Source organism: Saccopteryx bilineata, chromosome 4 (genome assembly GCF_036850765.1).
Source record: "Saccopteryx bilineata isolate mSacBil1 chromosome 4, mSacBil1_pri_phased_curated, whole genome shotgun sequence".
Taxonomy (NCBI): domain Eukaryota; kingdom Metazoa; phylum Chordata; class Mammalia; order Chiroptera; family Emballonuridae; genus Saccopteryx; species Saccopteryx bilineata.
In genome coordinates this window covers 163,671,466-163,697,510 of record NC_089493.1, presented here as the reverse complement: position 1 = coordinate 163,697,510, position 26,045 = coordinate 163,671,466, and the positions used below count along the sequence as shown (strand labels likewise).

General features: G+C 47.5%; 2 protein-coding genes across 3 annotated transcripts in view; both read right to left on the bottom strand.

Annotated features, from left to right (window-relative positions):
- Positions 1-216: 216 nt before the first annotated feature.
- On the bottom strand, positions 217-5,644 carry REEP2 (receptor accessory protein 2). 2 transcript variants are annotated; one of them, XM_066272597.1, is made up of 8 exons: positions 5,449-5,644; positions 3,616-3,688; positions 3,265-3,341; positions 1,837-1,957; positions 1,506-1,619; positions 1,008-1,149; positions 775-905; positions 217-694 (listed from the first exon to the last, which is right to left on the bottom strand). In XM_066272597.1, exons 1-8 carry the CDS (start codon positions 5,478-5,480, stop codon positions 626-628), a joined length of 759 nt encoding a protein of 252 aa, XP_066128694.1. In that variant the 5' UTR covers positions 5,481-5,644; the 3' UTR covers positions 217-625. The 2 variants fall into 2 exon arrangements, with proteins under 2 accessions (XP_066128694.1, XP_066128693.1); XM_066272596.1 differs by having other exon boundaries at positions 1,008-1,155; positions 5,449-5,643.
- Positions 5,645-7,863: 2,219 nt separating this feature from the next.
- KDM3B (lysine demethylase 3B) overlaps positions 7,864-26,045 on the bottom strand; it is a 96,666-nt gene continuing 78,484 nt past the window's right edge. Inside the window, exons 16-24 of the mRNA XM_066272595.1 lie at positions 22,562-22,828; positions 20,020-20,191; positions 19,532-19,622; positions 19,261-19,391; positions 17,743-17,862; positions 15,518-15,657; positions 15,085-15,261; positions 13,311-13,445; positions 7,864-9,293 (exon numbers count right to left, since the gene is read on the bottom strand). Coding sequence (XP_066128692.1) covers positions 9,213-9,293; positions 13,311-13,445; positions 15,085-15,261; positions 15,518-15,657; positions 17,743-17,862; positions 19,261-19,391; positions 19,532-19,622; positions 20,020-20,191; positions 22,562-22,828 — 1,314 coding nt within the window. The 3' untranslated portion in view covers positions 7,864-9,212. The remainder of the gene's footprint in view (positions 9,294-13,310; positions 13,446-15,084; positions 15,262-15,517; positions 15,658-17,742; positions 17,863-19,260; positions 19,392-19,531; positions 19,623-20,019; positions 20,192-22,561; positions 22,829-26,045) is intronic.

Here is a 26,045-nt window from a genome sequence, read left to right as displayed (position 1 = left end):
CCAGAAACACACATCCACACGCACACACACACCCCTGGAACCCCACTTCTTTTTTGTGGGGCTGGTAGCACACACTTCATCCAATTCCCCAGCTACAGTTCTGGCCTGGCCATTCTGGTCATTTGAGCACACACTAAGCCCTTGTCCTCCGTTCACAGATGTGGTCTGGAGCCCCTGCCCCAGTTCTCTGAGGTGCCCCCCACCCTCTCTCCCCCCACCCTCTCTCCTCCAGGTGCCTTCGGGCCCATCTCTGGTCTATCTGGGCTGTGACTGCCCCCTACCCGACCCAGGGAGAGCAGCAGGTGCACGGTAGGACCTCAGAGAAGCAGATGGCCATGGTTTTCAACAAGGCACTGGGTGGGCGAACAGGACTGGAGCTGGGAGAATGGCAGTTCAGGCTCTGAGAAGCCCCCACCTCCTTGGGTAGCTCAGTTCTCAGCTCCAGGTCCAGCTTCTACCTCCAATTCTCCAGCAGGGCCTCCCTCCTTTTTCTCAAGCCCTTCCAGAAAAGTGGCCACTGGGTAGGCACCAGAAACAGCCATCTGAGGGGCCCTGGGGCCTGAGACACATGGGCTATGGGCACAGTGTGGAGCAGGGGCTCTGTAGTCTGCAGGGGGCCAGGACCTCAAGCCGAGTCACCCCCACCAGAAGTCTTCTTCTTGGGCCGGGTCTTCAGGGTCTTGGAAGCTAGTGGCTGTGGGAAAGAGGAAGACAGAGAGCGCTCAGCCAAGAGCCACAACCCTCTCCCCATCCCCCCAAATTCTGGGCTCTCACCTCAGCTTTGGGCACTTTTTTGATGGATTTAACCCTCTTAAGGGCCTTGTCTCCCACATCGTCCTCGGAGGCCTCTGTCCGGGAATCAGCCTGGTTTGTGCCAGACCTCAGACTCAGGGCAGGGTCATCTCCTGGTTATTGGGGGGAAAGGAGAATAGGAGTCCAGGTGTCTCTCCCATCTGGTCACCTCCTTGCCCCCCTGCCCCCTGCCCAGCTGTGGACCCTGCCTGTACCTAGGTCCTCAATGGTGTCAAGGAGGCTACTGGGGCCAGGTCGGAGGCGGCCGTCAGGCCCCTGCAGGGGCAGTGTATCCTCGTCCCGGATCAGGGTCAGGTCCTGCATGCTGAAGCTTCGGAGCTTCTCTGACAGCACCCCCTGGCCCTAGGGTCACCACCACGCACCGGGAGGACCGGAGAAAGGGGCGGGGTGGAGATAGAGGTCATCATGGGGCACTGGGAACCACTGGGCTCAGAGCCTTTCCCACACTGTCCACATCCAGTCCTAAGGCAGCATTGACAGGCTGGGGCCATACTTTCCCTTTGGATAGATGCGGAAACTGTGGCTCAGGGAGTGGATGTCACTTGGCCAGAGTGTGACAGAGCCAGGAACCCTGAGCTCCACAAGTCCCAAAGCTTCACAGCCCTGAGGACAGGGTGGAAGCAGAAGGGCCAAACCAGGGAGACAAAATGAACATGCTGTGGCCCTAGAAGCTTGGGGCACCCCCATCTCACCTTGGCAGCAGCTGTGACCGCGGCATTGGCGGCCAAGTTCAGGCCCCTCTTGCCCACCCTCATCATGGTCTCATAGCTCTTGTCTCGAGCCTGTGTGATGTACTCGTCGATCTCCTGAGGGGTCAGAGAGAAAGGAGGAAGAAGGGAAGGCAGGCCCTGCTCTGCTCCCTTGTTTCTCCCTGGACAAAGGCACTGCCTGCTGCAGTAGGCCAGGGCCTTGCTGGGTCACTTCAGGCTCTGGGCACCCACAGGGAAGGCTAGGAGTGTACGAGGCTGCAGGCACTAGGCTGCCTTAGCCTGGAGCCATCTGGGAAGCAGAGTGGGGGCAAACCTTCTCCTTGTTGGACAGTGTCGGGTGCACGAACTTGCGGTAGAGCACACTTGAGCCCTTGGTATAAGGGGACAGCAGCCATATCACAAAGGCGATCTTGAGCTCAAAGTAGAAGGGGAACCTGTTGGGGGAACAGAGGCAAGTGGCAGAGCCCAGGGCAGGGTGTCAGTAGGGTCATGAATCCCCTGTATGACCCTGGCCAGCTCCCCACCCTTTAGTGCATTGTGTTCCCCATGTAGCTCAGGAGACGTCATTTCTAATCTCAAGGAGGCTGGGAGGCTCAGCTGAGATCCCAAGCAGGAGCTGCCCTCAGCAGTGGCTCCCTTGCCCTCTTCTCTTTTGGGAGTCCCAGCCCTCTCACCCTGACTAGATCCCCCACTCCTCTGTCCTGGGGTCAAGACTAAGATGTGCTCCCTAACCTTCTAGGTCTACTGTGTCCGTACCCCCTTCTCCTCTCCTTCTTCTCAGGAAGATGGGGTTTCTCCAGCTGTGCTCTGGATCCTATCCCTTGCTTTTAAGGATTATTCTCCATTCCCCACAGTTCCCTCTCTCAGGTCACAAATGCCTAGGCAGGTCTCCTATATCCTCACAAAGCCTCCATCGAAGCTCTCTCCTTTGCTTGTGTTACTCAAGAGACATCTCCACTCACTGCCCTCAATTTTCAACCCACTTTCTTTCCTCTGCTAAAACTATTTTTCTCAAAGGCCATAGGCCCTTGTACTGCAGGACCTAGAATAACATTGTTTTGATTTAATATCATTTTGTTATAACATTGATAAGATGCTGTAGGAACTTAACTCTTATTTATATCAATTAGCCTATGGTAAAACTGGTTTCCTTATACTTCGTTTTGCTTAGAGTTGCATAACCTATTGCAAATTAAGTGAGGATTTACTGTAATCTACAACACAATAATCTTTTGTCCTCTACCTACCTCTCCCCAAACTCTTCTTGTGACTTCCAATGTACTGTGTATGCTATGATAGCCCTCTCTTCCAAGACGCATTTGCCCATTCAGTAAATATTTTTGAGCTTCTGCTGTGAATATACAGATGATTAAGATATTCCCTTCTTGTCCTCATAGTGCTCATGCCTTTGAAGTACAAGCATCCAATGTATATAGGACTGAATCATTTACAAATAGAGAAATTGAGGCTTAGAGATTTCTGACCTGCTGAAGGTCACAGTAAGTCTGGCAGAAACAGCTTTCCTGAATTCTATTGTGATGCTTTGGCTGCCACCAGAAACGTGAAGGGTATGTTTGTTCTTATTCTGTCAATCAGGCCAAGTCTGGGTTTGGGTTGGTGGCATCCAGAACCCTATAGAATTGTGGTCTCTACCCTGGGTTTCAATCTTGTTTGGCTGGCTGGGTAGCGAAAACGAGAGGCCCTGGACCCTGAGAAGCAGGGAGGGGATGCTGGACCTCACCAAGAGAGCACGATATCCGTGAGGGTCTCAGCTGTGGTGAAGAAGGCAAAGACGATCCAGTACATCATCCATTTTACCTAAGGGTACAGAGGGCAGCATTGGCTGGGGCCCGAGCAGCCTCTGCTTGCCAACCATGCTGGGGTCCTGTGGGAAAGGGACTCTCCGACCTCAGCTTTGCCTGAGGGTCACACCCAGGCAGGGGAAAAGGAACATAGAGAAACCTCCTTTGAATTAGGGCCTCATTAGTGCCAACAGCGTTGGTACAAAGTCACCCCATCTATAACGTGACCCACTGTCCTCCCCTATGTCTGCCATGCGGGTTGGGTGGGAGCTGAAGGGTCATTCACTCACATATTCCTTCACGTTTTTTGTCTTCACAGCTTTGTAGGAAGAATAGGCTGGGTACAGGGTGCCAAAGATGAGCCTAGGGAGGCAGGCATGGTTACTGGGCCCCTCTGCTAAGAGCAGTGGCCTCTCCCTCCCAGCTCTGCCTCAGTCTCTGGGTAGGTAAACAGGAATTGAATTGATGAACTCAAGACTCAGGTGACACATAAGCATGGAGGTCCCAGTCAGCTAAGGTGATGTCCCTACCCACCTCTATTCAGTTTTTCTCCAGCCACTGATATATAGAAAGACCCAGAGGCCAGAAGGTTTAATGTGGTCCCTTCAGCCACAATCCTTGGTTGTGCACATACATGGGAAGTGAGGAGTCTAATCACTGCCATGAGGGTGTCTTTCTTCTCCAAAAACCATGTGCATTCATACCCATCTGCCCTTCCCCTCTACCTCCCTATCTCAGAGCCAGACTGGGTCGGGCCAGGTCTACCAGGGAAACTGACACTAACAGGGCACTCTACCTGGCAGTCAGAGGCCCTAGGGAGCAGAGGGCATAGGGCAGGAAGCCCTGCAATGGGCAAAGAGGTTTATTCCCCTCATGTAAACACTCTTGGGGCTAATCTCAGGGGCGGGGAAGCTGAATTTGAAGCCCTGGCTGGAGTAGACTTGGTGGTGATCCCCTTAGAGACCACAGATAGGTCTCAGGTGAGGGGATAAGAGGGCTACACCCCTCAGGGAGCTCATCCAGACAGGGAGAAGCAGCCACTCTGGAGGCTACTGGATTCCCTCTGGGGTGGGATGGGAAAGAGGAAGAGGAAGGAAGGAGATGAGGGTGGATCCAGAGGAAGCCAGGACACAGCACATTACGGCACTGAATGGGAAGAAGGCAGCAGGGATTGGATTCCGGGGTGTCAGTCCCCATGGTAGAGGCTGAGGGCCAGGATCCTGAGATGGGGCAGGGGTTGGTTGAGGCCCACGTGGGGCCTCTGGCAGACCCAACCCTTTGACAATGTGGGGGTCCTGCCTGTATCCCAGGGACCCGCTTTACAGAGCCAGGATATGTCATAACTGGCCTGTGGATATAGGAATTGGGGTGGACTCCTAAAGGACAAAATCTGGGGTTGTGGGAGCAGGATTCCCTCCTGGAGCCTGGGGGAGGTGGCAGTAACATAACTCCATGATGTGGCTGGCAGCCTGGAATGAAGGCCACCTAACGCCCTGCCCTCCCCTACATAGCTTTCATGATCCCAGGCTGAGCACACACATCTCCTGATTACCTCCCACACTTTGTCCTCCAAGCATCTCTGCTTTCCCATACCCAAATGTTGCACCTGGGGACCTTCAGGGCATGTGTCCTCCTCCTCCATCTCTGGACAGTCAGTGGAAGACAGAAGAGGGACTGGCCTTTTGGGGAGGCCAAGGCTGCTGCTATGGCCCTAACTATGGAATGACGAGGCCCTGCCTTGCTCTCCACTCTTCCATTAGCTCTCTCCTCCCAGGGAGATGAGGGTCCAGGTCTGAGCAGCTCCTCCAGACCAGATCTGCTAGGTGGGGGAAGGGACATGCCCGCCTCCCCCATAAATCAAGCCATGCTGCTCAGCCCTTAGGATGAGGAAAGGAGAAGGAGCAGAAAAATAAAAAATAAAAGGGGTGGGAAGCCAGGCCTGCTAGTCCTGGGTCCCACACCTCGATGTCTCTAGGGATCCCAAATAGGGACGGTGTGTCTTTAGGTGACTGTGCCGTTAGAAGCGGCAGTGGTCCATCCCGGGCTTCAATACCCCTCAATCCCCTCCCTCAGCCCCCACCCCCCTCCCAACCGCCGCGCCGCCCGCCTGCCCCGGCACTCACACCACCAGGCGAGAGATGATCCAGGACACCATGGCGGGGCGCGGACCCCGCCCGGGCGAGGATGCAGATGTCGGGGGTCCAGCGGCCGTGGCAGAAGCCGCAGTAGCAGCAGCAGCAGCAGCCGCCGCGGGGGCAGCCGAGCAACCAACCTCCGCTGTTAAAGGGGAGGTCCCTGCCGCAGCAGCGGGCTGTGGGCGGCGGCGGTTCTTAAAGGGGAGGCCACCGCGCCCCCCGCACCTGCTGTCGCCGGGCATGCGCCTTTGACCCTCAGTGCCCGTCCTTCCTCTCTAATCTCTCGTTCACCTTTTTGGGTTCCAAGGCCTGGTTAAGGTCCTCAGAGGCCTTCACGGTTCCATCCTGACATCCCAGCCCTTCTCCTGCTCTGCCCACATTGTGCTGACTTAATTAAACATTACACGAGGAATAACATCCGTGATTTTGAGTGCTTATTGTGTGCCAGCCTGTAAGGCGGAGGTTATAATTATCTTCATTTCAAAGATAAGGAAATGTGGTTTATGGAGGTTCAATAATTTGCCAAGTGTCACAAAACCATAAGGCAGTCCACTTTAAATTTTATTTATTTTTATTTATTTATTTATTTTTACAGAGACAGAGAGTGAGTCAAAGAGAGGGATAGACAGGGACAGGCAGGAATGGAGAGAGATGAGAAGCACCAATCATTAGTTTTTCATTGCGTGTTGCGACACCTAAGTTATTCATTGATTGCTCTCTCATATGTGCCTTGACCACGAGCCTTCAGCAGACCGAGTAACCCCTTGTTGGGCCCAGCGACTTTGGGTTCAAGCTGATAGGCTTTGTGCTCAAACCAGATGAGCCCGCGCTCAATCTGACGACCTCGGTGTCTCGAACCTGGGTCCTCCGCATCCCAGTCCGACGCTCTATCCACTGCACCACCGCCTGGTCAGGCCAGGCAGTCTACTTTTTTATTTATTTATTTATTTATTTATTCATTCATTTTAGAGAGGAGAGGGAGAGAGAGAGAGAGAGAGAGAGAGAGAGAGAGAGAGAGAGAGAGAGAGAGAGAGGAGAGACAGAAACTGGAAGCATCAACTCCCATATGTGCCTTGACCAGGCAAGCCCAGGGTTTCGAACTGGCGACCTCAGCATTTCCAGGCCGACGCTTTATCCACTGCGCCACCACAGGTCAGGCAAGGCAGTCTACTTTAAATAGGCTATTTCTCCCAACTGCTGACTAGAAAACCTTCTACCCCACCCCCACCCCCTACAGGCCCTGTAAAGACACCTACCTACCAAGAACTCCTTAAGTCTAAGGAATATAGCTGCATCTGTCCACCCCACCTCTTCTCAGCCATCACCAATCACCCCAGTTGGAAGAAAACTCCCTAATCTGACCTGTCAGTTTCTAAGCTTTGCAGGGAAGCCCTGTGCTCTTAGGGTGAACACCTGGGATAGGGGAGTCAGACCTTCTTTGAAGGCCTGGAGTCTAGGTTGGAGGTGGATTCATGAGCTCCAGTTCCACCCCCATCAGCAAGCACTGGTGGCTATGTATGCCCTAATTCTGAAGACATTTATATCCAGAATGTAGGCTAGCACTAGCCTGTCCCAATTTTCACCAAAACAATATAGCTCCAACCTCCCTAACTCCTTCTCCCTAGTGCTTGCTTTCCTTTCTCGCCTCATCTACCCTTATGTGGAGGTGTAACCCTTTTGGTGGTCACAGCATCAGTTCATGCAGTCCAGGCTGAATGGGCTCTGTATTTCAGTTGTCCTATTCAAACTCGGTATCTTTGAACCACACAAAGTCTGTTTCCACCCTGATAATTGCATTTCCAGGTTTAAACACTTTGGAAGACATTTTCCCACAGGCTCCAGATAAGTAGCCTCTGATGACCCCTCTTGCTATTCTTTACAACTTCCTCTTCAAAAGGCCTTTTCTAATTAGAATACGGTCTGTCCTAACTCTTCAAGCCACGTTTGCTGCTTGATTAAAATGACCCCTATTTGGATATTCTCCCACTAACTCCGAGGTGGATCTACAGCCACATTTCATATGTGGGCAGCAGGCCTCCTGTTTTAAGGAACTCCACCAGCGTGTCCAGAGCCTTGCTCAGGCCACCTACCATGAGCCTTTCCCCCCAAATTGCCCCAGGAAGGTAGGATCCCACCTTCCCCACTCCATTCACTGAATAAACTATGGGAAGCCAGTCTTTTCTCCCATCCTCTAGCTCATGTGGGCCCTTTTTCCTCACTCCCAGGCACTCAGACCACAATGACCTTAGCACTTCCCTCTCCCAACTGGGAACCAATTTGGAAGCAAAGGGCAACAAATGTGATGAAGATCTGAAAATGAACCATCCTCCACTCCCAACTCCACCCTCCACCGGCCTTACATTTTAGAATGGCTGGCACAAGAAGAATTTGGTCCACTCCAAATAGATTTGTTAGATTTTTAATAAGAACATGGAAATCCCAATCAGCCCTTCAACAAAATTAAAATACAGAAAGTGAAATTAAAAGTATTCTACAGTAAATAACTTTTATTAAAAAAAAAAAAAGTAACTGTGAACATATAAACAAGCCTGCAGGGCACTACAGTACAGCCGGAAAGAAGATAGATACATTTCCCAATGTACCCAGGGGCCAATGAATTCCATTATTTTCAAATAAATTCTTAATAAAACTCCACTAAGTTGGAAAGTTTTGCTGAAAATATTTCTGGACAAAAGACCCCCAAAACCAAAAAGCCTCATGTAGGAAACTCAAACTTTCCTTCACATTTGAAACTGTTAAGAGGAATCCCAAGGGAATGCTCGTAACAGGTGGAAACGGTTCCTGGAGTCCCCAGTGTGTATATGTGAGGAATACACCACAGCTCAGACATGACCAAGTTCTTTCTCAGCTGACTGTTCCCTCAAGATAGGACTGAGATGGGAGGGAGAAAAACTAAAAGAATCTTAAAAAGCCAATTCTTTTAAATTCTGCTTTGGCTGATTTTGTGCTATAATGGGCAGTTGATTTCTAAAAATCATATTTCTTCAAAGAGTTTTATCGAAAGGAAGACTAAATGTAATGTGCCTTTCCTCATAACCCAGGAAAACAACTGTGGTATTTCAAAAATTCTAAAAATATCTACTTTCATGAAATAGTAACTATTTCACTACAAACCTATTTTTCACTAAATACACACATATCCTAATCCTGGAGCCTCCTGGGAAAAGCAGTGGGTTCTCCCTCAGTCCTGCAAGACTCCAGTGTTCATGGGAGATGCTGGGGAATGGCTTCACCCTGTCTCCTGGGATGGGCTGTGTCAGAGGTCACGTGCAGAGACGCTGCCAGGCTTCCACCAGGCACGTTTAAGCAAGTGGCTCCTACTTGTACCAGTTATGTAATTCCTCACACCTCCAAACATTCCCATTTAACTAGGCACGAGAGAAAAAAGAAAAGAACGGTGTGCCCACATTCCTTGTTTCCATGAATCCCAAATCACAAGACTGTGCAGGAAAGCCCAGCGGTGTTCAGGAAATTCAGAGTCCCAAAAGGCCACAGGATGGGAATGTGGCACCCTCGGCGTGGAGTCTGAAACTGTGTGTGTGAACAGTGCAACTTTCCTGTGTCAACCTTCAGTGTTGAGGCAGCATAGAAAAGAGTGGCTGGAGACTTTGTAATACTGACCACACTGGCTCCGAGTGAAGGGCTTCTGCTCCAGCAGAGAACCCTGCCGTTCCCTGTATGTGTGTGAGTGAAAGACCTGCTTCACAGGGGAGTCTGGAATTTCTCCACGCCTAAGACCTTGCCAGTTTGGATTCATGAGCCTTGAGGGTTCCCACAGCATCTTTCACTGCATGATAAATAATGTTCTTCACCTGGAGAAAGCAAACAGCACAGTCAGTTTATTGCAGCCCTACAATGTCTTGTGCAGATGAAAATGGATGCTGTACAATGCCCACTGGTTAGTGAGAAAACTCCTCAACCAGGACTGCGTGCTTCCCAAATCAATCCCAACAGTGACTTACAAGTTTCATAGGTTACATGAGGTTCATATAGTAAGAAAATAATAAAATCATTTGAAAGGCTATATAATCACTACCATCTATGTGCTTACTATGTGCTGAGTACCATTGCTAAGCTCTTTACGTGAACTTTCATTTAATTCTTATCATAATCTTGTGAGGTAGATTTTTTTTAAGACTTTATTTATTCATTTTAGAGAGGAGAGAAGGAGGAGAGAGAGAGAGAGACAGAGAGACAGAGAGAGAGAGAGAGAGAAAAGGGGAGGAGCAGGAAGCATCAACTCCCATATGTGCCTTGACCAGGTAATCCCAGGGTTTTGAACCGGCGACTTCAGCATTCCAGGTTGATGCTTTATCCACTGCGCCACCACAGGTCAGGCTATTTTTTTTTTTTTTTACAGAGACAGAGAGTGAGTCAGAGAGAGGCATAGACAGGGACAGACAGACAGGAACGGAGAGAGTTGAGAAGCATCAATCATTAGTTTTTCATTGCGCGTTGCAACACCTTAGCTGTTCATTGATTGCTTTCTCATACGTGCCTTGACCGCAGGCCTTCAGCAGACCGAGTGACCCCTTGCTGTGGAGCCAGCGACCTTGGGTTCAAGCTGGTGAGCTTTTGCTCAAACCAGATGAGCCCGCGCTCAAGCTGGCGACCTCGGGGTCTCAACCTGGGTCCTCTACATCCCAGTCCGATGCTCTATCCACTGCGCCACCGCCTGGTCAGGCTAGATTTTTATTTTTAATTCAGTGAGAGGAGGGCAGGCAGACAGACAGACTCCCGCACGTACCCAACTGGGATCCACAGAGCAAGCCCACAAGGTGGCGATGCTCTGCCCATCTGGGCATCACTCCATTGCTCAGCAAAGAAGCTCTTTTTAGTTCCTCAGGCAGAGGCCACGGAGCCACCCTCTGTGCCTGGGGCCAAATCGCTCCAATCAAGCTATGGCTGCAGGAGAGGAAGAGAAAGAGAGAGAAAAACGAGAGAGAGAGGGGTAGAGAAGCAGATCACTTCTCTTTTGTGCTCTGACCGGGAACTGAGCCTGGGACATCCACATGCCAGATCGATGCTCTATCACTCAGCCAACCGTCCAGGTCCATGAGGTAGATTTTTATAAAAAATGTATTGACTGATTTTAGACAGAGGAAGAGGAAGAGGAAGAGAGAGAGAGGTAAAGAAGGAAGGAGGAAGGTAGGGAGGGAGGGAGGGAGGGAGGGAAGAGAGAGAGAAGTACTGACTTGTTCCTGTATGTGGCCTGATCATGGATCGTACATGCAACCTTTGTGTATCAGGACAATGCTCTAACCAACCCAGCTATCTGGCCAGGGCTTGTGAGGTAGATTTTATTATTAGTTTCATGGTCAACCTTGCCTAAGATCCTGTACTGAATAAGAATGCACTAAAACAAAGTGGGCAGGTAGGATTATTGGGTATTTTTTCCTTTTGTACTTATATGTAATTTCTAATTTGTCTAAAAGGAACATGCACTATGTGTGAAGTAGGAAGTTATAATAAAAGTTATTAAAAGAAAGTGAACACCTGGCCGGTTGGCTCAGCGGTAGAGCATCGGCCTGGCGTGCGGGGGACCTGGGTTCGATTCCCGGCCAGGGCACATAGGAGAAGCCCCCATTTGCTTCTCCACCCCCACCCCCTCCTTCCTCTCTGTCTCTCTTCCCCTCCCGCCAAGGCTCCATTGGAGCAAGGATGGCCCGGGCACTGGGGATGGCTCCTTGGTCTCTGCCCCAGGCACTAGAGTGGCTCTGGTCCCCGCAGAGCGACGCCCTGGAAGGGCAGAGCATCGCCCCTGGTGGGCGTGCCGGGTGGATCCTGGTCGGGCGTATGCGGGAGTCTGTCTGACTGTCTCTCCCCGTTTCCAGCTTCAGAAAAAAAAAGAAAAAAAGAAAAAAAAAAGTGAACAGCCTAAAGACACTTTTAAACCAAGATGGTGATTATTTCTGGGGAAGGAAAAGTGGGGAAATGGAATGAGAAGGGCAGACTTCAATAATGTAGTTATTACATATGTGTGTATGTTTTATTCCTTAAATTGTGTGATGGGCACACAGGCCCTCTTGTGCTACTCTCCACTAAATATTTTGTATTAATTCAACAAAAAATTACTAAGAACCTACTATATATCCAATGTTGTGCTAGGGAAAAGCAGAGAATATAACAGTTAAATCTCTACCTTCACAGAGCTCAAACAGCCTACATTCTAGTAGGGATAAAAACCAACAGACAGGCCCTGGCTGATTGGCTCAGTGAATCAAGCATCAGCCAGGCATGCGGATGTCCCAGGTTCAATCCCCAGTCAGGGTACACATTAGGACTATCTGCTTCTATTTCCCTCCCTATTCTCCTTCTGTAGCCAGTGGCGCTGAAAATAGCTTGGTTGATTCCAGCATTGATTGGCCCCAGGGGTTGCCAGGTGGATCCCGTTAGGGGCACATGCAGGAGTCTATCTCCTCGCCTATCACAAAAAAAGAAGAAAAAGAAACCAACAGATAAAATACAAAGTATGTTAGATGGTAAAAACAAACAAACCCCCCTCTCAAACAAACAAAACAAAACAGGAAAAAATAAGGCAGTGACAAAGGATTGAAAGTGCTGGAGTTGACCTGTTAGAAGTAGAGACCTAATGGAGGTGGAGTCTGATATATGAATTCCTAAACAGTTGCACTATGTCTATAATGTCAATATTACCTATTCATCAGTGTGATTGTACTCTGTGTAAGAACTTTATGGTTGAAATATTCTATAATTTTTAAAACAGCCTGACCAGGCGGTGGCACAGTGGATAGAGCGTCAGACTGGGATGCAGAAGAACCAGGTTCGAGACCCCGAGATCACCAGCTTGAGCGCGGGCTTATCTGGCTTGAGCAAAAAGCTCACCAGCTTGAGCCCAAGGTTGCTGGCTCAAGCAAGGGGTTACTCAGTCTGCTGAAGGCCCGCGGTCAAGGCACGTATGAGAAAGCAATCAATGAACAACTAAGGTGTTGCAACAAAAAACTGATGATTGATGCTTCTCATCTCTCCCTGTTCCTGTCTGTCTGTCCCTATCTATCCCTCTCTCTCTGTCTCTGTAAAAAAAATTAAAACAAAATAAAACAGCAATATAAATCAGATTCAGGGTTGAAGGTGACTGAATCTACCAGCAACCAAGAAAAATCTCCAGCCTCACTGGTCACTAACCAAAAAAGACACACCTGAGCCATAGGCATGATGGGGAAAATGGGCCACAGGTGAGAGTCTGGGAGAGCGTGTATTCAGATTGCTGCAGTTCTGCCTTGGTAATCTTTCTTCTTTATTCTTTCTTGTTTTATGCTACTAAAGTACCCAATGTATTAACAATGAAATTCTGCCCTTAAAGTTCCAATCCACTTCAGGAACAGAGGAAAACCTAATCTGATGGTCCAGCTTAGATCTACAAGGGTAAACAACCTCACTCCTCTTATGGACATGAACTTGGTCCCTAGCAGAGCTCTAAAGAATTGAGTCTGCACAGAAATCTGCTGTGAGAAGCAGCTTCAGAGAAATATCCCTTCTCAGAAACATGTTCAGAACTAACTGTGACAATGCTTTTCCCACTTGACTGGGGAAGTCAGTCTAGTCACAGTTACTAACACTGAAACACTGTATCTTCCAGGGGCAAAGAAAGAGAAGACTTATACTGTGAATGATTCGGCTAAAACAAGAACATTCTCTCTAAAACCAAACCTGAAGAGGAGTCCATATCCCCCAGACAGAGTTCCCTTTATCATCTTTCCACAGTTTTACCTCTCAGAGAATACCCTCAGAAACAGAATGGGCCTCCTCTGTATGTAGCCAAGTAGGAGACCAGAAGACAGTGTGGGGGTGAAGGAGGAGCTATTTACCTGCAGTTTATCCTCATGGTTTGTATGGGTGTTAGAGAGATGCCTGAATTCCTGCGTTAGGCGGAAACAGTGCTTTACATGTTCTGGAGATACAAAATCTTCTGCTACTTTTATGCAACTGTATAGATTGTGCACCTGGGAGGGGAAAAGTACAGAGGGAAACTATCAGACATTAGAGATTCAGTAACACATGCAATATGTCCATGATCAAGTTAAAAACCCCTGTAAGTATATAAATGTATAATTAAAACATATATGAGTATACGAGTAGAAAAGGATCTAGAAAAATATACACCAAACTGTTAACAGTAGCCTACCTCTGAGGAAGGCAGGTGGAGGGGCTTGAAAAGGGGTATGGGCCTGACTGGTGCCGGTGCAGTGGATTAAACATCAACCTGTAATGCTGAGGTTGTTGGTTCAAAACCCCATGCTAGCCTGGTAAAGGCATATACGAGAAGCAACTACTATGAGTTGTTCCTCCCTTTCTCTCTCAAATCAATAAATAAAAATTTAAAAAGGGGGGGGGGTATGGGAGCTGAGCTGGAACTTTCACTTTCTCTTTTGACAGTCTCCACTGTTTAAAAATCTTTAAATGAGCCTGACCAGGCAGTGGCGCAGTGGATAGAGTGTAGGATTGGAATGCGGAAGGACCCAGGTTCGAGACCCCAAGGTCGCTGGCTTGAGCAAGGAGTTACTCGGTCTGCTGAAGGCCCGCAGTCAAGGCACATATGAGAAAACAATCAATGAACAACTAAGGTATCACAACGTGCAACGAAAAACTAATGATTGATGCTTCTCATCTCTCTGTTCCTGCCTGTCTATCTCTCTCTCTGACTCTGTCTCTATAAAAAAAAAAAAAGGAAAAAAAAAGAAATCTTTAAATGAGCGTTTAAAATTACATAGAAGAAAATTAAAAACAAACAAACATAAGTTATAGTTTAAGAGCAACTGGTTGGCCCTGGTCAGTTGGCTCAGTGGTAGAGTGTCGGCCTGGCATGTGGAAGTCATGGGTTTGATTCCCGGCCAGGGCACACAGGAGAAGCGACCACCTGCTTCTCCCGCCTCTCCATCTCTCTCTCTCTTCCCTTCCTGAAGCAAAGCAAAGTTGGCCCTGGGTGCTGAGGATGTCTCCCATGGCCTTGCCTCAGGTGCAAAAATAGATCGGCTGCCAAGCAACAAAGCAGTTGCTCAGATGGCAGAGCATCGCCTGGTAGGGGGCTTGCCCTGTGGATACTAGTCGGTCAGGACACATGTGGGAGTCTGTCTCTGCCTCCCTGCCTCTCACTTAATAATAATGATTAAAAAAAGAGTAATCTCGCTCTGGCTGGTTGGCTCAGTGGTAGAGTGTTGGCCTGGCATGTGGAAGTTCTGGGTTTACTAGTCAGGGCACACAGGAGAAGAGCCCATCTGCTTCTCTACCCTTCCCCCTCTCCTTCCTCTCTGTCTCTCTCTTACCCTCCTGCAGCCAAGGCTCCACTGGAGCAAAGTTGGCCTGGGCGCTGAGGATGGCTCCATGGCCACCTTCTCAGGCACTAGAAGGGCTCCAACGGCAGTGGAGCATTGCCCCCTGGTGGACATGCCAGGTGGATCCTGGGCGGGTGCATGTGGGAGTCTGTCTGCCTGCCTTCCCTCCACTTCTCACTTAGGAAAAAAAAAAGAAAAAAAGAGTAATCTGTCTAATCCAGCCATTTGTATCTATTGCTAGATTAGCAAGAAAGTGGAAAATAAGGAAGACCATGGAACTGTGTGACCCAACTCCTAAGATGGAACTCACCTGGTGTGGGGCTCCAGCAGGTATGAAGACTGCATCTCCCAGGAACTGAACGATGGCCCAGCCTTGCACGCCATACTCTTCATAGAGCCGCTTACGGAGGGTCTGGTCCAGGTACCAACTTTGGTCATGAATTGGGTCATGATCAGGGGGATTTTCTTGGCCTTGTTCTTCTCCAACCTGAAGCCATGATCAAAACACAAAGTCTTCAAATACAAAAAAATTGTTAACAGCATAAATCCACCTTGCAATGTCCCTAGTGGGCCAAAGCTTCTGCTTTTTCTTATTCAACATCCTCCAGGTGTAGAGTCAGGCCTTTGGGGCATGTTGATAAGAGGCACAGGTCTTTAATGCCAAGGAAGCCCACATGAAAAACCTAGGCAGGTTGTTCAGCGCCCCCAGACCTTTGATGTGTGCAGCTCACTCAGGGGCATACCTTTCGGAGCAGCTCCCGGATCTTCTCTGCATCCTTGGCTGCATAGATGTGCCACAAAGCACCTGGCTTCTCATTTCCATCGTGAATCCTCTGCTTTGTCACCTCATCAGCATCTCCCTCGTCAATTGTCTTGAGTACTTCTGAAAAGAGCAAAACGCCACTTTTCAATAAAACCAGTCATTTCAGTACTTCTGCATGAAGCAAAACGTCTAATTCAAACAAGTTTAGTTTCTACTATTGTATTCTTAGAGTAATAGAAGATAGAATCAAAGAATCAAAACTCACACAGGTCTGAGCTTCCTAAACACAGGAGGAGTGGCCGGAATCTTCCTTACTTAACCTCTGTTAAGTAAGGCATAGTTTTCCTTTAAAACATACCTCTTGTTCAAACTGTGTAGCCCTATCTTATGTTCAAATTGCAGGTTATTTCCTGTTGCAAGTAGATGACCTCTATACTTTCTCAAGAATTCTTTTGGCCCTGGCTGGTTCGCTCAGTGAATAGGGCCTTGGCCCCAAATGTGGACATCCTGGGTTCACGATCCCTGCTCAGGGCACCCATAATAAGTGATCATCTGCTTCTTTTTTCTTCTCTCTCTTCTCCTCTTTCAGCCAGTGGCTCGACTGGTTTGAGCATAAGCTCCAGATGGGGGTGTTGGGTGGATCCCGGTCGGGGCACACACGAAAGCCTGTCTCTCTATCTCCCCTCCTCTCACTTAAAAAAAAAAAAAGCCTGACCTGTGGTGGCACAGTGGATAAAGTGTCGACCTGGAAATGCTGAGGTCGCCGGTTCGAAACCCTGGGCTTGCCTGGTCAAGGCACATTCGGGAGTTGATGCTTCTAGCTCCTCCCCCCTGTCTCTGTCTCTCTCTCCCTCTCTCTCTCCTCTCTAAAATGAATAAATAAAATAAAAATTAAATAAAAAACAAACAAACAAAAAAAAAACAACTCTTCTAAGCTCTATGCATTCTATGGATTTAAAGCCATGAAGTGTAAAGCTCCTCTGGCAAGGTAAGAGGGCTGGTTTCTAATGCTTATATGTTATAATCCCTCAAAGGACAACACAGTGGCAGGATATGCAGGTATAGAGCATCAAAAGCAAATGAGTGTGCCCTGACCAGATAGCTTGGTTGGTTCGAATGTCATCCTTATCACAAAAATTGCAGCTTCCAGGCCCTAGCTGCTTGGTTCAGTGGCAAAGCTTCAGTCCGGTGTGTGGAAGTTCCACGTTGCATTCAATTCCAGATTCCCAGTCAGGGCACACAGGAGAAGCGCCCATCTGCTTCTCTACCCTTCCCCTTCTCCTTCCTCTCTGTCTCTCTCTTCCCCGCTCGCAGCCAAGGCTCCACTGGAGCAAAGTTGGCCTGGGCACTGAGGATGGCTCCATGGCCTCTGCCTTAGGCGCTAGAATGGTTCCAGTTGCAATGGAGCAATGCCCCAGGCGGGCAGAGCATCGTCCCCTAGTGGGCACACTGGGTGGATCCTGGTCGGGCGCATGCGGGAGTCTCTCTGCCTCCCTGCTTCTCACTTCAGAAAAATGCAAAAAAAAAAAAATTTGCTGCTTCAATCTCTGGTCAGGACACATATGAGAAACAACCAATGAGTGCACAACTAAGTGGAACAATGAGTTGATCCTTTTCTCTGTCTCTCTTATTCAAATCAATGGGGGAAAAAAAGCAAATGTGTGGCAGGAAATATACCAAAGTAATGATACTGAGTATCCTGAACCTTGAGATTTTTTTTTTTGAACCTTGAGATTTTGAGTTACTTATTTTCTTCTTTCAAATTGCCTATGTTTTCTAAAACTTTAATTAACACATATTAATCTTACACTTAAATAGCTAGGAGTGTAAATGCATCAAATTATCACTTTTATGCTTCATTTCTGTGCTAGTGACTTGTCTTTATCATTTGCCATCCTATGACTGGTCTGGCTGATGACCACGCAGGCTGGTTTGCTGTTCCTTCTTCAATCCTCTTTGTGGTGTTGTACTCAATGGGAAAGGCAGTACTCCCAGAAGGAAAATGTCTGGTCAGATACACAAGTAGCACTCTTCTTTGCTAAAATTTCTCTTCATCTAACAATATCCACTGGGTACCCTACTATACATTAGTCCTGGTAGAGAATTAAGAAAAAGCCACCAACCCTGACTGAGGAGTAAGACACTCAATTCTACTCCCAAGGCTAACCCTCACCATCCTGAAGTAGTGGGTTCTAGAAATCATACCTTCATCATGAGCACCCTCCCCGATGGGGATCCCAACATACACCATCACATTAACTGCATCAGATACATCCAAGTGAAGATTTGTTGTGCCAACTCTTCTATCTTCCGCTGTTATCAAGCCTGAAGATAAAAGATATGCAAGGTGAAAGGGAGTATTTTGAAGAATACATATAGACCCTGCAACTGAAAACATACTCAAAGATGTTCTTAAATATATAACACTGGGAGAATAAAGAATATGTTTATCGCTCCTATCTCTTTTCTAGTTTATTTATTGATTGATTGATTTTAGTGAGAGAGGAAGGGAGGTATTGAACTGGCAACCTCTGTTCTTGGGGAAAATGCTCTTACCAACATAGCTATCTGTTCAAGGCATTTTTCTAGTGTTTTAAGACTAGTTTTCAACTTGGTTGATAGTATTGTTTAATTAGCTTTGGCTTCTGAACCAAATGATCTCTTTTCTAAATGCAAAACAGAAATGGGAACTAGTAACATTCAATTACTGTATTTCCCCATGTACAAGACATACCATTTCCCCCCAAAAAATTGGGTTCTAAAAACTGGGTGCATCTTATACAGTGGTTGTAGTTTTTTACTTGCATTTTCCGTTTTGGACTGATGAAGAATTGTATGAATTCTGATGAATAAAACTTGAGTTCAATAACTTTATGTAATACATTTTCCCCCCAAATTTTGGGCCCCAAAATTAAGGTGCATGTTATATAATTTATACATAGGGAAATACAGGTAAAGCTTGGCTCTCACAGTGATTTAGGACATTACTAAGACTTTACAAAGAGCTTGTTGGGTAGCAGGGTAACCAGGCTTCTTCACTTTTATTTTATCAAGTCTCTTCAAAACCAAGAATCATGTCTCCTTGGACAAAATTTCTTTTTTAAATTTTATTTATTTATTTATTTTTTACAGAGACAGTGAGTCAGAGAGAGGGATAGACAGGGACAGACAGACAGGAACGGAGAGAGAGGAGAAGCATCAATCATTAGTTTTTCATTGCGCATCGCAACACCCTAGTTGTTCATTGATTGCTTTCTCATATGTGCCTTGACCGCTGGCCTTCAGCAGACTGAGCAACCCCCTGCTGGAGCCAGCGACCTTGGGATCAAGAAGCCGGTGGGCTTTTTGCTCAAACCAGATGAGCCCGCGCTCAAGCTGGCGACCTCGGAGTCTCAAACCTGGGTCCTCTGCATCCCAGTCCGATGTTCTATCCACTGCGCCACCGCCTGGTCAGGTGGCTCCTTGGACAGAATTTTTGAGAGGCAACTTTCCAACTAGTAGGGACATATGGCTTTCTAACTAATATAGACTATGGGCTTTCGGATTGGGGCTATATGGATATTACACAAATCAGTACGACAAAAACAAACATATTCAAAACCATCCTGGATACTATTAACTTCTCCAGCACCTGACACTACCCTCTATCATCTCTACACTACCTTTGTAGGTGAAATGGAAACAATAATATCCAAAAAGGGCCTCATGACCTTGTTCTCATACCATAGGCATTGTACATCTTGGGGCCCAGATCGGGCCTTACAAAGTAGCTGGGAAGCCTAGATGCCAGATTGAGCCTGCCATCTCGTTTGGTATATTCTGGCAGAGGAAGGTTCTCCATCAGATCTTCAAACCTACAAAAAAGCAGGAAAGATGACTTAATTTGTTACTGGGGGGGAAAAGCAAAGAGGCAAAGCTGATTTTTCTGTGATGAGTTAGTGATAGCTTTGGCAAGGCAAAAGTCTCTCAAAATGACCCACTGTACTTCACTAACCTTGTTGGCATCATGTCCCGAAAATCTTCCCCAGGAGGCCAATCCTTGAGTTTGAGCACCATTGGTTGTCCATCTTCTGACCTTAATCGTTCTGGAAGACAGAAGCACTTCCACAAACATCTGCTGCCTGATTTTCCATTGACTACAAGTTTTAAGGAGACTAAGCTCATATTTTCAGATTTTAAAACTCCCATAATAGATTAGATGGGCTTTTTTCCTCACAGCTTTAGTACATATTTTTCCATCTCAGAGGGAGTCTATACCCCCTTACTTAGGGTGAAACTGTACTCCACACACCCATGAGTTTACATGCTTAAACTCAGATGGGCTCTGGAGTCTGTGATTGCCATGCTAGTTACATGGTTGGCACCAGGAAGAATGTTTCTCCCACCAAGAGGATGAAAGTTGTTTTTTCATGAGCTGGTCTGAATACAGAGATGCTTACTTCTCAGTCTGCCATTACTGAACTAGATATAAAAACTACTTACTGCATATGATCTCGAAACCATCCCAGAAATCTCGAACTTTCACATCGGAAATTATAGCACAGTTCCTGCAGTTTACCAGGTCCACATCCTGGTCTCCAAATTCTTGGCTAAAGGCTTCTGGCTTCCAGAGTTCAGACTTGAGCTTTTTATGTACCCCTGAAACCAGCACTGGCTGTGGAAACAAAGATATCCCATTTAGGAAATACTTTTAGCTCAGAGATAAGGGATGGAATAGAAGGATTTCCTGGGGGTTACCTCTTTTTGTCCATGATGATTTATTGTTCCTTCCCAGATTCAGAATCTATGGATTTCAACCTGTCAGCTACAGCAAATGGAAACTACTCATACTGTACTCCATTATACTTGATTCTTACCCTAGGAGCATGCCATAGAAATCACCACTGGTATCTACCACTGGTTGCCCTGGTATCTACCACTATTTTGAGGTGAGAGGACAAAAGTTGACAAATGCACCTTTCAGAATACTTCCTCACAGTGAGAATTTAAAAAAAACTCCAGACAATTCCATAAACCCCCCTTCCTCAAGCACCTGTTAAAAGTATAAAAATTAGGCAATGTTATTACACTATCACAAAAACTTCCATGGCCTTGAAACATTTACCTAGAAAAGTACCACCTACTTCTACCTATCTTTGCCTCACCCCACACATCACACTTAGGGATTTTCCCCTAAAAGTGTCATTAATGTCAGATCACCACCTAACAGGAATTTCAACTGCCCTAATAAGAACACAGAGCTACACAACTTAGAAATAAAATAATTGGGCCCTGGCCGGTTGGCTCAGCAGTAGAGCATCGGTCTGGCGTGGTGGGACACAGGTTCGATTCCCGGCCAGGGCACATAGGAGAAGCGCCCATTTGCTTCTCCACCACCCCCTCCTTCCTCTCTGTCTCTCTCTTCCCCTACCGCAGCCGAGGCTCCATTGGAGCAGAGATGGCCCAGGCGCTGGGGATGGCTCCTTGGCCTCTGCCCCAGGCGCTGGAGTGGCTCTGGTCGCAGCAGAGCGATGCCCTGGAGGGGCAGAGCATCGCCCCCTGGTGGGCAGAGCGTCGCCCCTGGTGGGTGTGCCAGGTGGATCCCGGTCGGGCGCATGCGGGAGTCTGTCTGACTGTCTCTCTCCGTTTCCAGCTTCAGAAAAATACAAAAAAATAAAAAATAAAAAATAAAAATAAAAAAAAGAAAAGAATTGGCCCTGGTTGGTTGGCTCAGTGGTAGAGCACTGACCCAGCATGTGGATATTCCAGGTTTGATTCCCAGTCAGGTCACATAGCAGAAGTGACCATCTGCTTCTCCACCCTTTCCCTTCCCTCTTCTCCCTTTCCTCTCCTGCAGCCATGTCCTCAGGCACCAAAATTAGCTCAGTTATAAGCATGGTTCCAGATGGGCAGAGCATTGGCCCTGGACAGGGGTTGTTGGGTGGACCCTAGTTGGGGAACAGGTGGAAATCTATCTCCCCTCATCTCACTTAGAAAAAATAAAGAGAGAAATAAAAGGACCCACAAGAACCCAATTTTCTTTTTTTTTTCCTAAAGCTGGAAACGGGGAGGCAGTCAGACAGACTACCGCATGCGCCCGACAGGGATCCACCCGGCGTGCCCACCAGGGGGCGATGCTCTGCCCATCCGGGGCGTTGCTCGGTCGTGACCAGAGCCACTCTAGCGCCTGGGGCAGAGGCCAAGGAGCCATCCTCAGCGCCCGGGCCATCTTTTGCTCCAATGGAGCCTTGACTGCAGGAGGGGAAGAGAGAGACAGAGAGGAAGGAGAGGGGAAGGGGTGGAGAAGCAGATGGGAGCCTCTCCTGTGTGCCCTGGCCGGGAATTGAACCCGGGACTTCCGCACGCCAGGCCGACACTCTACCACCGAGCCAACTGGCCAGGGCCAGAAATCTATTAATTTTTTTTTTTTTTGTATTTTTCTGAAGCTGGAAACAGGGAGAGACAGTCAGACAGACTCCCGCATGCGCCCGACCGGGATTCACCCGGCACGCCCACCAGGGGCGTCGCTCTGCCCACCAGGGGGTGATGCTCTGCCCCTCCAGGGCGTTGCTCTGCTGCGACCAGAGCCACTCTAGTGCCTGGGGCAGAGGCCAAGGAGCCATCCCCAGCGCCCAGGCCATCTTTGCTCCAATGGAGCCTTGGCTGTGGGAGGGGAAGAGAGAGACAGAGAGGAAGGAGGGGGGTGGAGAAGCAAATGGGCGCTTCTCCTATATGCCCTGGCTGGGAATCGAACCCGGGTTCCCCGCACGCCAGGCCGACGCTCTACCGCTGAGCCAACCAGCCAAGGCAAAATGTATTGATTTTTTTAAAATTCAAGAAAACTCAAAGTTGCAAGACTGCCCATAATGAATTTATGTCTAAATCTCCCAGAGAGAACTACAATTTTCCTGGTAGCCATGGTGGATAAGTAGACAGGCAGGCAAACAAAGCCCCCCCCCACACACACACACACAAAAATCCAGACAATTTCATGACCTCCCCTCCTTCCTCAAGCACCTGCTAAAGTATAAAAATCCTTGTTTACCTGGCCTTGCTTCCAACACTCCCGGAAGATCTTCCAATTGTTTTTGTTGCTGGGGTCATGGAGACACAGAAGTCTTCCATCACAGAGCCAGGAATGAGAGGTATGGGGGTCTAGCACATTTAACCCCATCACCATCTCCTTCACCTCCTTTTGGGTATCAGTTAAGTTACAGGTCCGCTTTGTAGCATCTGAGGTTTTCTTATTTTCTACCACTGAGGCAATGATGTGGTCAAGGAAGTTGGGTAGATTGGCCTTGTTCTTTACGCCCTGCCAGACACAAACCCATCACGTAAGTTCAACTGAGCTGTGAAAAGAGTATTCAAAATTTGTCTCATAGTTGTATTCAAAAGGAGTTCTGATCTACTTAATTAGATTCCATAAAAGTTAAAATGTCTTTCTGTAACTGAAGGGGGAACCTATTAAGTCAATATCATAAATTTCCCTGTCCTTTCACATTTGATCTCCATAAATAAAAGAAAAATATAGAAAGGTCCCTTCTGCCTCAAGAGATTTGACACCTAAGAAATATCTTTGCATTCAGCCCTTAATTTGTATTAAGCATATGCATGTAGATGACAGGGATCACAAAATATTGTAACTGAGTAAAAAAGATCATTTACTTTGAGGGTTATCATTATTTTCTGGCCACAATGCCCAGGGATACAATACTTGGGCTTCTGTAAGTTTGATAATCCTATGCCTGCTGTCTTAAATATTACTAATCAATATTTCTATAGAATATACATAATCATAAAACATCCTGAGAAAATTTCAAAAGGAAAAGAAAAACGGGGGTTCTGAACAAGTGTGGAAAAGTAAAGTCAAAGTAAGTCCTTTAAAGTCACTTATCCAAGAGAAAACCCACAAGGTATAAGGCCCAACCACTTACAGCTCATTGAATTTCAGCCATTAATCATAAAACAAAATGAGAAACATGTTTATGTACTTGTTTGACATGATCTTTAGACATATAAACCAAGCCCAACAAGGTGGTGTTGCAGTGGATAGAGCATTGGACTGGGATGCATAGGACCCAGGTTTGAAACCCAAGGTCGCTGGCTTGAGCATGACCAGCTTGAGCATGAGGTTGCTGACTTGAACATAGTATCATAGACATGACCCCATGGTCACTGGCTTGAGCCCAAAGGACACTGGCTTGAAGCCTAAGATTGCTAGCTTGAGCAAGGGGTCACTGGCTAGCTGGAGCCCCCAGGTCAAAGCACATATGAGAAAACAGTCAATGAACAACTAAAGTAACGCAATGAAGAATTGATGCTTCTCATCTCTCTCCCTTCCTGTCTGTCTGTCCCTTTCTCTCTCTCCCTCTCTCTGTGTGACACACATGAAAAAAGACATATAAACTGAAAACAGAAAAACACTTTAAAACATCTGTGTAAAGAGAGGGGGAATAGCTATATACAAATGATATTATCACTGAAAGGACAACAATAGTAATGAGTATCAACAACAGTGACCTCCAGAAAGGGAAAAAGGAGTCTGGGAGACACCAGGGGAAGGATATTTTTCATTGTGTACCTTGTGAATTCACTTGTTCAGTAAATGCTTACTATACACCAACTATGTATCAAACGCTCTGACATTAGGGATATAGTGGTGAATAAAACAGTCAAAAATGCCTGTAAGGAGAGGCAAGCAGACAATAAATAAAACATACAGTAAGTCAAATGGTTGTATAAGTGCCATGATAAAAATAATAAATGCAGAAAAAACAGATGTGAATGGAGAATGAAACTGGGATAGACTTTTAAAAAGGTGATCTGCCCTGGCTGGATAGCCAATGGTTACAACTTCATCCCGAAGCACAGAGGTTCTGGTTCAATCCCCAGTCAGGGCATATAAGAGAACAGATTGATGTTTCTATCTCTATCTCTCTCTCCCTAAAATCAATGAACATTAAAAAAGTAAAAATAAGCCTGACTAGGAGGTGGATAGTGGATAGAGCGTCGGACTGGGATGCGGAGGACCCAGGTTCGAGACCCTGAGGTCACCAGCTTGAGTGCAGGCTCATCTGGCTTGAGCAAAAAGCTCACCAGCTTGGACCCAAGGTCGCTGGCTCGAGCAAGGGGTTACTCGGTCTGCTGAAGGCCCACGGTCAAGGCACATATGAGAAAGCAATCAATGAACAACTAAGGTGTTGCAATGAAAAAGTGATGATTGATGCTTCTCATCTCTCTCCGTTCCTGTCTGTCTGTCCCTATCTCTGACCCTCTCTCTATCCCTGTAAAATAAATAAATAAATAAAAAATAAAAAGGTGATCTAAGAAGACTTATTAAGGAGGTGACATTTTGGGAGGGAGGAGGAAATTGATGAAACCAGCCATGTGGTTACCTGAGAAAGAGAACTCTAGGTGGAGGAAAAGACAAGTGCAAAGGCTCTGAAGAGGGGGCATGCAAGGCCACACTCAAGGAACAGCAAGAAGGTGTGCGTGGCTGGAATGGGGTGAACAGCAGGGAGAGTGGCAGTGGAGAAAGAGACACAAGGGGAAGATGCACAGATGTGGCTGGAGCTGTAAAGTTCACTGAAAGGGTTCTGCTTATATTATGAGAAACAGGAAGCCCAGGAAGAATTTTAGGCAGAGGTAACATGATTTAACCTGTATTTTAAAAGGATTACCTAGTTGCTGTGTAAAATAGACTGCAGAGTGGAAAGGGGAGAAATAAAGAGGACCTATATAAGGGATTTACTGCAAAAATTCAGGCAAGAGAGGATGTTGGCTCAGACCAGAGGGAAAGCAGCAGAGCTGGCGTGACAAGGGTAGACTCTTTGCACTCTGAAGATCAAACTGAAAGAATCAGCCGACAGATTAGTTATGTAATGTGAGAGAGGGGAGTCCCAAATGACTCCAAGATTGTTGGCCGAGTCATTGGAAGAATGGCGATGCCACTGGCCAAGAGAGGAAAACTAAAGGAGGAGTGAGCAGGATACACGCAGATCAGGAGTGTGGCCTTAGATGTGTTAGATTTGAGGTGTCTGTTAGATATCCAAGAGAATAAAATATGAATGTACTGCCTAGGTTAAAAAAAATTAATGCCTGTCAAGAAAATAAAGTAGCCCTAGCCAGTTGGCTCAGTGGTAGAGCGTTGGCCTGGCATGCAGAAGTCCCGGGTTCGATTCCCGGCCAGGGAACACAGAAGCGCCCATTTGCTTCTCCACCCTTCCCCCTCTCCTTCCTCTCTTGTCTCTCTCTTCCCCTCCCGCAGCGAGGCTCCACTGGAGCAAGGATGGCCCGGGCGCTGGGGATGGCTCCTTGGCCTCTGCCCCAGGCGCTAGAGTGGCTCTGGTCGCAACATGGCGACGCCCAGGATGGGCTGAGCGTCGTCCCCTGGTGGGCGTGCCGGGTGGATCCCGGTCGGGCGCATGCTGGAGTCTGTCTGACTGTCTCTCCCCGTTTCCAGCTTCAGAAAAAATAAAAAAAAATTTAAAAAAAAAAGGAAAAAAGAAAAAGAAAATAAAGTAGTTTCT